The sequence below is a fragment of the Mobula hypostoma genome, chromosome 2, assembly GCF_963921235.1.
Source record: "Mobula hypostoma chromosome 2, sMobHyp1.1, whole genome shotgun sequence".
Classification (NCBI taxonomy): domain Eukaryota; kingdom Metazoa; phylum Chordata; class Chondrichthyes; order Myliobatiformes; family Myliobatidae; genus Mobula; species Mobula hypostoma.
In genome coordinates, this window is record NC_086098.1 from 121,316,141 (window position 1) to 121,326,534 (window position 10,394).

Genomic DNA, 10,394 nt, shown 5'->3' on the forward strand with positions numbered 1-10,394 from the left:
TTATTACCCCAATGCAATATTGCAGTTAAATGATCTGTATGGATGGCATGCAAAACAAGTTTTCAATGTACCTTGGTCCATGCAACAATAAACCAATTTCAATTGGGCTGCACAGTCAGAGTGCTTCCATTCTTCAGGAGAGTGGTGCTGTACAAACAGGAAGTGGATTTGTTGGTGTGCCGAAGTACAGGGAAACAATTTTGGGTCTATTAATTCAAAAGGATCTCAAGTCCAGCTTACATTTGATTTTTAAAAAGTCTAATTCCGGAAATCAACAGCGAAGTAAACATTTATTATAGATTAGGATCTACGTAATAATAATTGTTATTTAACATAAATCAATACTCAGTTAATCTACAAATTCTCATCAAGACCGTGCCAAGAGTGGGCCTGGCACACTGATGTTATCAAAACACAAAAGTATATCTTTCTGATTAAGACAGTTTAAATACCAACAAGATTTTAATGAGCGAGCAGCCTGGGTATGCTTTACACAAATCAAATCCCTGGGCCGTGATGACAGATTATAATCTACAGTTTTGGGACTAGATTTTCCCACCCGAATTAGAATTTATTTTAAGGCTAGATGGAAGAAGGGAACCAAATTTCAACAACAATTCTTGATTGCAATTTTAAATAGCAATGGCTCTCAGATTATCTCCACTAATTGACAAGACACTTCATGGTTTTCTAACAAGTTTGAATCAAAATCACTAATTATGATTACAGAGAGTGATTTAATCCAACCATTTTGCACTGAATTTACAATTACACTGCAGTTTGAAACCACTTCAATAGAAGTGGAAATGTGGATTTAGAACCTTAAACATTTTATGTGCCGGGGAAAAGAATTCAACCTTCTATCTTCTGCCCCCTTTGCTGAAATTAAGAGGTAATCCAAGCAAATATTAGAAATCACTGAAGAATTTGTACTTCTGTACACTAGGATTAGTCAAAGGTTTCACACAAATGTTTTTTGGAGACTTCATGCCTACAGAAAATTTAAGCTTCAATCACCCTTGTTAATTAATGAGCTCATAATTTCCCAGGAAGCTGGTAGTGACCACCTAAAGATGAGCATTAAGAATGCCAGGTCACAAAAACTCTATTAAATCTCACGCTGCATAGGTTCAATGACAACTGCTCTGTATTGAAGAATCCAAATTGTCGTCGAGTTCGTGCTCCACAATTCATACTATCTTAAGCATTTGGTTTGGGCTGAAAATCTCTATCCAATAACCATCTGGATCCTGGATGAAAGCGAGCCCCTTCATTTTACCTGAAGCAAAAACAAAACGGATTGCACTGGTTTGCATATTTTCTCACCACCTCCCCTCACCTTACTTGCCCTGGAACAAAAGGAACGCAGAAATAAAAAACATGTTGGAAATATGAACAAAAGATGTTGGAAACAATCAGCAGGGTAGGCAGTGTCCGTGGAATGAGAATCAGTTAATTTTTCAGAACTGGAACAATAAGCAAGTGAGCTTTTAAGTTGTAGAGATGGGAGGGAATTGGAAAACAAGAGGAACAGTCTGTATTAGGACAGAGACATAGATGTCCAGTTCCAGCACGGTATCCACTTGCCTTGATTCATCTGCCCATGTTTATGACAGATCCATTTGCTCAGCACTAAAAGCATTGTGCCACCTGGACAAGCTTATTTCACCACCCCAGTCCAATCATTTTCTGTTTTCTTTGCCCTCTGTCTCACTTTCTCACATTTTCAGTTACGACAAAAGGTCATCAACCCAAAATATTGACTCTTTTTCTTTCTCCACAGATACTGCCTGACCTGCTGAGTATAATAAGGATCTGGAATTTATTCTGTCAGTACATTCAACTGTTGTCATACAGGAAAGCACAGAGACAAAAGGACTCACCACCATCCACCTTCTTCACAAACTTTACTCCGAGTTCCTCAAGCCGCTTACATGCTGCATAAACGTCAGGGACAGCAATGCCCAAGTGACCTGCAGGTAAGGAGCATCTCCAGATGAAAATTCAAAGCACTGACTACCTGTGATGATTGAATATGCAGCCACTTGTCATTGTCGCAGTACATGGAGGGACAATCACCAACTCCCCAAATTGTAGCGTCCAAACTTGGTGCTGCAGAAGCCACCTCCTTCAAAGTCAGCCTATAAATAGGAATCAGAGCTCGGTCCAGCACCAATCATCTACCATGGGCCAAATTGCCCCCACTGTTGAATTGTATGATTCTATCAGGCACAGACTGGCAATAGGAAAGGCAAGGAACACATTCCCAAGCAGATGGATCTAGAGTAGGAACCTGTGATTTCCTCTCACCCCGAGAACACCAAGACTGTTAACAAGCCCAGTCGAGAAATCTGACTGTAGACCACCACCATGACCTCTTGCCAACCCCTTCCCACCACACCCCCTACTCAGAGCTACATAGAAAGCAGAGGACAGACCTCCTGATATAGGAATTTTGTTCCCATTTGGCCAAATGACCTGCAAAGCTTTTAGGAGAATCAAGGGGACTAGGCTTACCAAATCCTCTGGGGTCAGAATTGCCGTTGTGGTAGGCCTGGTTTTCATCCACCTCTGTGCCCCAGTTGCTACAAAGTACAAAAAATAGTGAATGATCAGGAAGCCGCTCCCCCCGGCACATTCCCTCATCGACTGGCCCACCCAAGGATGGCAGCTTTACCAGCTTCGTACCATCATTCAGTTCATCAAAGAGAAAGAGCCCATTTGAGCCTCACCATCTGATCAACAGCAATGGGGTGGATCTCCCCAGCTTTCAGTCATGTTCTTGGCAGACTGACCTGTATGCGTGGTGGGAGCTTTTGCCTTCACCAACAATCCAGACAGCAAGTTTTAACACCCAACACTGCCTGGATGAGAAGAAATTCCTCAGATCCTACCCCAATCTTTCAATCTTCCCCGTGCCCAGTTACTGCTCTGTTGAGGAAGTGGCCACTTTCAGTAACTTTACACAGTACCACAGTGTTAGTGCTATTTAGCACAAAGCCAAGATGTCCATCTCTACTGGACAAATGCCTCTAGTTAACATGCTCCAGTACTGCTGCCATCCTCCGATCTCCTCTGTTGATCTCATAAGCATGACCAGAAATATAGATAGTAGCTTAATGGTCTTCCAGCAGGAACTTTATACCAGGATATCTGAACTTCAAGTCTCCTCCATTCATGCCACACCAGTTAACCCTCTACTACCTCAGCCAGCACCCTCAGCCTGTCCATCAGCCCCTGGCCCATGCCTTCACTCCTCCTTCTGTGCTGGGCCAAGTTTCCATTCCTTATTCTCCACAACTACTGTAAACTTCTTCTCCTTGCCCCTCCAGTCCTCCCTATTAAAATCTTTTTCAACATCTTCAGTTTATACACAGCTTTCTCTACACAGACATATGCAATCAAAGACAAGACCAGAAGCCAATCCGCCCAGTCATCTGTTACCTGTCAGGAGGTCTCTGCAGTCAGAGAACAGTTCATCGTCATATTCTATGTTTATCACGATGAGAGAAGGACAGTCCTTTTTGGACCCATGAGTGCTGGACAATGAGCACAACCCTTATTCTGTGGGCTCCCTTACAGAGTTCTGGCAGCAACTCCATGCAATCCTGATAATGGGGTATGAGAAAAGGTCCCTGTCCAGAGGATTGTCAGGTCAGTGCAAGGGAGACAAGAACTGGAATGTGGACCGACAATCTGCTGGAGGAACTCAGTAACCCAAGCAGCACTTGTAGGTGGGGAGAGAGGAATAGCTGATATTTCAGGTTGAAACCCTGACTGAGTGAACAGGGATGATGGCCAGTATAGAAAGGAAAGGAGCAAGGGTAAGACAGGAGCCAGAAGTGATTGGTAGATGAAGGGGGGGGGGGCGTGAAGGATGATGGGCAGATGGAGTTAGATTAGGAGTGGGGCAGTAATAGAGTTGGAAATCTGAAGCAGGAGCACGACAGATTGAGGCAGGCAAAAAGGGGTAGGTAGAACCGGGAACCAGGTGAGGGGAGGGGAAGATGAAGGTGGAGACAACAGCTGGAGGAACACAAGGTCTACCAGTGTTGGAATCTGACAAATAGATGTGAATATTGGGAACCATTATCAGGAAGAGGCAAGACAAATGGAACCATGAACCAGATGAGGGAGATGGGAAGCCAGGGTGGAGGGTGAAATGTGTGATGGGTAGGTGGATGGAACCAGGAGGGGAGGAAGGATGAAGAAGGGGAATTAGGAGTCTACAGTGAATGGATAAAAATCTCCAGTGAGTGGGGAAAAGACCAATTCCAGGTTCAGTTGAAGGTCACCAGGATTTTTGCGTAGGGCAGCCATTTGGGCCTTGCCCTTCCCAGCCGGTTCCCACCTCACATGTACTGTCAAGACCACTCTGGGCTCGATGACCCACATCAGCTTCTGCACCTCAGTTTGAAAGTCTAACCCCACTTTCCAAACCCCCAGTCTTGGGGCCTTCTACCTTGCCAGTCCAGAACCCCTCACATTCGCTCTCACTCCTGCATCTTGTCCATCTTCAATTTTACCTCACATATTGGTGATCGTGTCTTGGCCCCAAGCTGGGAATTAATTTCCCAGTAATCTCAATCTCTCTCAGATTCTTTTCAGAATCTCCCTCCTTGACCAGACCCGGCACACGTGACTTGTTGAGAATATTATGACTTAGGACAGTTTACAGCACTAAAGGTACCAGTGAAAATAGAGTCATAGGTTATGGAACCAGGCCCTTCACCCCACTGTGCCTCTGCTATCCACCTGTACTCAGCGAATTTTCCAGCACTGCGCCCTGTGCCTTCTCTACCAGACTGTATTAGTGAGTTTTGCACATTTCCGCACCAGTGCACATTAGCGAATATAACTTCATAAGAAAGCCAAGCTGCATGTGGAGAACCAGCTGTGTATACAGAACATGCCTGGCGATGGGTTACAATTCACAGTGCCATCGGACTTTACAAAGGAAAACACTGGATGCTTCTGGTAACCAGTGGAATATCCAGCAGGTAGGAGAATCTGACGTGGACAAAACGCCTGCATGCTCTCAGTACTGCAGCACCCCCCCCCCCACCCCCGTTCAGCACCCTGCTGCACTCACTGCGTCAGCTCAATGGTAGCCCTCCGAGAGAAGGTCCAGGCCGTATGCTCGTTCTTTTCTGTTGGGATTTCCTTTTTGTCCTCAAAACCCAGAAAGAAGAGTGTGAATTTCATCGAGGGAACATCAACTTTCTGCAGCAGTCTAGGAGCAAGTTGGAAAAATAACCATTAGAGAAAGAGAGCATGGACAGCACAGAACGGAGTAGCAGTGGTGTAAGGTCCCAGGAAAAGGAGGAGTAGGTCCTGATGAGTCGATAAACTGGAATGAGTGCAGGAAAGATTTACAACAATGTTGCCTGCACTCAGGGGACTGGGTTACAGCAGGCTGGGACTTTATTCCTTGGAGCACGACAGGCCGAGGGCAACCTCACAGAGGCGTATAAAATACTGAATGGCACAGATAGTATGAAGACTTTTTTTTCCCCACAGGATTGGGGGATCAAGGACCAGAGAGCATACGTTGAGGGTGAGGGGGCAAAGATTTAACAGGAACATGAGGGGCAACTTTTTCTACAGAGGATGGTGGCTATATGAAATGAGAAAGTGATTGGGGCAGGGAAAAACGTGGGCAGGAAAGGTTCATTGGGATATGGGTAAAATGGGTGATTTGAACAGCATGGCTGAAGGGCCTCTTTGTGTTGTATGACTCACTCAGCACGAGGGAGACCGTGGCTTCACACACCAGTGAACTGCACAGGATTCCATTTCCCATCCACTCATTTTGGCTCCTGCTGGGCTCAGTTAACAGACACACACCCTTGATCATACTCAGAGGCCTGGCTACGGGCAACCATGCAGACGCCAAACAAAGGACATCGGTTCAGGCAGAAGCATGACCTTCGGAATTCATCTTCCCGACAGGCACTGAGCCACAGCCCCCACTCCCTATCCATAAGTCCAGAGATGTTTGTACTATTCACACTGAGAACAACCGTAAACGCAGGAGGAAGTCTCACCCAGAATGAATGCTCACAATCTCAGGCCACTGGGCGAGAAATTTAAAAGGAAAATGAGGAGAAATTTCTTCACTCAAAGGGTGGGTAACCTGTAGAATGCTCTGCGAAAGTACTCAAGGAAATGGACAGATTTATAAACCCAGAGAAAAGTGGAGGGTTATGTAGCAGGGAAGGGTTGGACTGATTTTCAGCGGGTTAAAAGGTTGGCACAACATCATGCCTGTATCGTGCTGCAGTGTTCTATGTTCACAGGGCTCTAAGGACGATGGGGAGGAAACAGGAATGTGGTACTGAGACAGAGGATCAGCCGTGATCACGGTTAACGCCAGATCAGGCTCAAAGGGCCAAATGGCCAATCTTTGCTCTTGTTTTTCTGTTCCTATGAAGTATCTTGGGGCACCCTTTCATTGTTAAAGGTACTTTATAACAGAACCAGCTGTCACATCCTCCAGGCAATTGACTTGTTGTGTTGAATTTATTGGATTAGATTTTTTTTTAATGCCAACTAAATAACGTTTAACCCAGCAAGATCAAAGGAGAAGCCCAGGCCCTGCCTCAGCTGGATATACCCTTCCAACAGGCAGGGTGTACTTAAACCTTTTCTACACGACGAAGTTCAGAGAGGACAGACACCAAATAAAATTCAATCCTGGACTTGGGCTAAATCCCAAATCACTGATAGGTAAAAGTGCATTTTAAAAAGTGATAGCTAGCAAAATGCAATAGTTCCCAAGTAATTTCTGCCTGTGTAGCTAAATATACCACAGCAGGAAGAGGAGGGCCCAGGGCACTCACCGGGTACATATTTCTGTAATTTATCTTCATTCACACTAATGCTAACTGATATTTATCTTCATCTGGTAATCACTGTACTGTGCTGCTGCTCCAGAAATCTCATCTTTAAAGGCAGTTATGCCTTTGATAACAATAAACTGGAACAGTTGGATTAATTTATAAAGGGGTAAGTTCACAGAGCAAAGGTGTCTGATCTTTACTGAAACAATAGTCACACAGGTGTTCAGTCCTGGGAGCCACTCATTAGGAAAGATGTGATGACTTTGGACAGGGTGAAGAGATGTATCAAATTAGTTGCAAGGAAAAGGGATTGTAGTTACTGGGGAGACTGGGTTTGTTTATCTTGGAACAGAGAAGTGTGAAGGTAGGTCTGATGAAGATATTTATCATCGTGAAGGATGTGGCTGGGGCGAAACCACTGGCAAAGAGGTCCCGAACTGGCCAAAGGAACCAGAAGTTATTTATGTACAACTTGGTACAACTTGTTTTAAGTAAATGTAGGAAGTTGTTAAAATTTGGAATGCACTGCCAAGATTAGTGGGGGGGGGGGGGCAGTGGCTGAAAACAAGTTGCTGGAGGAACTCAGCATGTCAAATAGCCAAAATAGAGAGGCGAGGAAGAGAGACAAATACAGTAGGTGGGTCCAGGTGAGGAGGGGTGATAGCAGATGGAGGAGGGAGGAGTGGAGATAGTGATAGGTGGAGGCATAAAAGACTGAAAATGATGGAATCTGATCGATGGATCATGGAACCAAATAAGGGAGGTGAGATGGACAGATGGGAACAGTAGGAGGAGAGTGTGGGTGATAAATGGGTAATGGGGTGAATGGGTGAGGGGAAAGAAACTGGGTTATGGGGGGCGGGCTGTGGAGAGAGGGGAATTGGAAGGAAGTGAATGTGTGTCGGAGGACTTGGGTAGGTGAGGACAGAGGGAGAGCAGGTTACCTCTGTCTCCCTGTTCATGCTATCAGGTTTTAGACTACCTAGGCAGAACATGAGTTGCTGTTCAGTGGAGAATGACAAACACGGCAAGCAAGGTAAATGTACAGGACTGTGGGGAATGGGATGAGTTGGATTGCTCTTGCATCGATCTGGCCTAGACATGATGGGCCAAATGGTCTCCTTCATTTCTGTAACGCTTCTGTGGTTCTACAAATGCTGGGAGATCAAATGAAACAGTGTGGTGAAGTGTGGATATACAACGATTCGGGAGCAAAACTATCACTGGGACAAAATGTCACACAAGACCCAGATCACACAGCACTCTGTCTGAGGTGTGACAGTAACCCATAATCTAACAAGGAGGTACGTTGGGAAATATTAATGAGTAATATTAACAGAAAGTAGACATTTCTGACATGTGTTTACTTGCAAGTACCTGAATCAGAACATGCACTGAACAAATAAAATGGGACATTCTTTTAGGAAAACTATTTAGAAAGGCAATTATTTTAGCACAAAAATGAAAGCAACTGACGTAGAGAGAGATACCATCAGCAGAAAAATGTGGGAAATATACCTCAGATTAGTCAACACCAGAAAGCAAATTGGATCATTTCACTTTTTAGGTAACACACGCCAACACCCCAGAAAGTAACTACAGATCAGACAAACTCAATGGTGTGTTTCATTTTGTTTAACCTGTGGGCTCCTTGAGTGCTTTTTACTCTCACTCTCAACTCTAAATCGCTTGCTCACTTTCTTTTTTTTATTATTTACTCAATTTTTAATGTTCCTTACGTCATTCCAATGATTCTGGTGTAAAAATCAAGAGATTTTTTCGGATCCTTCACTCTCAGCATTGTCTGTTGCATTATAAAATCCTGAAAGAGAGAGACTATGAGAACACTGGGAAATCAATGCACTCTAGTTAACATGCAATAATACTGGAGGAGAAATCAAGTTACTGGTAAGGCATTTACTTTTTCCTCATTTCCTGTCTGTCTATGGAAGGAGGGTAAGCTAGGGAATAACTTGAATAGCAATGGGTCAGTTCAACACCTTCCCCCCCCCATCATCTTATTTAATAGAATCACAGAGAATAGAAACAGGCCATTTTGTTGTAGACTAGATGGTCTGAGGAGCCTATGACATCCATACTGACCATCAGGTACACCCTGTGCTAAACCTCTTGGTCCATAATCTACCCCTTTCTGATTCAAGTGCTTCCAAATGTTCAAAGTAAGACTGCCTCCCCCACTCCCTTGGACATGTAGTTTCAGGTTCCAAGTCTCTACCAGCCAATTTTCCCTATAACCTTTCTCCCAATACTCCCAGCATCTCACCCAGATTCTGTCACTCACCCACACTGTTTACAGCAGTTAATTAATCAACCAACCCACAGGTTTTTGAGATTGGTGGTGGGGAGAACAGAGGAACTGGAGAAATGGCCTTTGCACCTTATTTGTCTACTTTGTACTTTCTCGGTAACGGTGATGGAATTCTGCATTACTTTAATGTTTTCCTCTAGTACACTCGTGATGTATATGAATTGATGTTTGGATGGCATACAAATAAAACGTTTTCACTGTACCACAGTACACGAAACAATAAAAAACCTATTATCAAACGCACATAGTTACATAGAACATGCAAACATCACAAAGAAAGCACTCGTTTTCTTTAGCAATGGGGAGGGATCAACAGAAGTGGAAGCAGCAATTAAAAACAATTTAGTAAGAGGGAAAAAGCTTGTCTCAAAAGATGGTTGAACCAGAAACCCCTCATCAGATGCAAACATCTGAAGTTTGGAGAAGCTACGACTGGAAGGGGGATAGGCTGGGTAACTCTCCAACCAGTACAGGAATGATGGGCCGCATGGCCTCCTGCTGGCAGTGTTTGACAGGGCTTCCTGACGGCTCAGACCCTGCCCCCGGATGCATTGACCGGCAGACGACCACCTGTGTTTCCCCAGTTCAGCGGCACAAGCCCTCGATGCGTCCCCAGCCATTCGGTCCCGGCCGAGACACCGTGCTGCCCAAGCCCCTCCCGAACACCACGTTAGACTCAGGAGCAGAATTGGGCCACTCGGCTCATCGAGTCTGCTCCAAGTCCAAGGCGCCGAGCATCGACGCCCCGTGCTACAGCCCCCAGCCCGCACCTTGGTACTCGGGTCCGGTTCCGAACAAGCGGCATACGCCTGCTCATCCGTGAGGCCAGTCAGTTCCTGCGCCATGACCACAGCTTCGACAGCCCAGGCCCAGCCGGCGACCCCGACTGCCTGTCAATCAGATCCCTGGCAACATGGCCCACCCTCCCCGCGGATCCACCAATCCTAACACGGCGTCTGTCGGGGTAATCCAATGACAATACGTCGGGCGGTGCCGACTCTAAATTACCCAATCATAGAGAAGAGACTGGTCCCCGAAGCTCGACCTGATTGGTCACCGCCGACTGCCATCCGCTCATCTTTCCAGCATTACCTTCGAGCCAGCTGTTGTTTAGGCTCAAGCAGAGAACCTGGAGGCGTTTCAATGCGTGTTGTGCCTTTTTAGGGGTATTGCTGACCATAGATGCAATCTGAACGAAGGTTCTGCCTTTTAGGGATTTGGGA

The 10,394-nt window shown here is 45.4% G+C and overlaps 1 protein-coding gene across 1 annotated transcript; it reads right to left on the reverse strand.

The window, feature by feature from the left end:
- Window positions 1-273: 273 nt before the first annotated feature.
- On the reverse strand, window positions 274-10,097 carry glo1 (glyoxalase 1). The gene is made up of 6 exons (XM_063040555.1): window positions 9,942-10,097; window positions 8,582-8,664; window positions 5,093-5,233; window positions 2,518-2,585; window positions 1,884-1,973; window positions 274-1,279 (listed from the first exon to the last, which is right to left on the reverse strand). The coding sequence occupies exons 1-6, from the start codon at window positions 10,014-10,016 to the stop codon at window positions 1,191-1,193; spliced, it is 546 nt and encodes a 181-aa protein (XP_062896625.1). The 5' UTR covers window positions 10,017-10,097; the 3' UTR covers window positions 274-1,190.
- Window positions 10,098-10,394: the final 297 nt, after the last annotated feature.

Coding starts and splice junctions, on each gene's coding strand:
- glo1 (XM_063040555.1), bottom strand. CDS start 10,016: ATGGCGCAGGAACTGACTGGCCTCACGGATGAGCAGGCGTATGCCGCT. Junction 8,665..9,941: donor AACCGGACCCGAGTACCAAG/GTGCGGGCTGGG, acceptor TCTCTCTTTCAG/GATTTTATAATGCAACAGAC. Junction 1,280..1,883: donor TGTGAAGAAGGTGGATGGTG/GTGAGTCCTTTT, acceptor TTTTTGCTTCAG/GTAAAATGAAGGGGCTCGCT.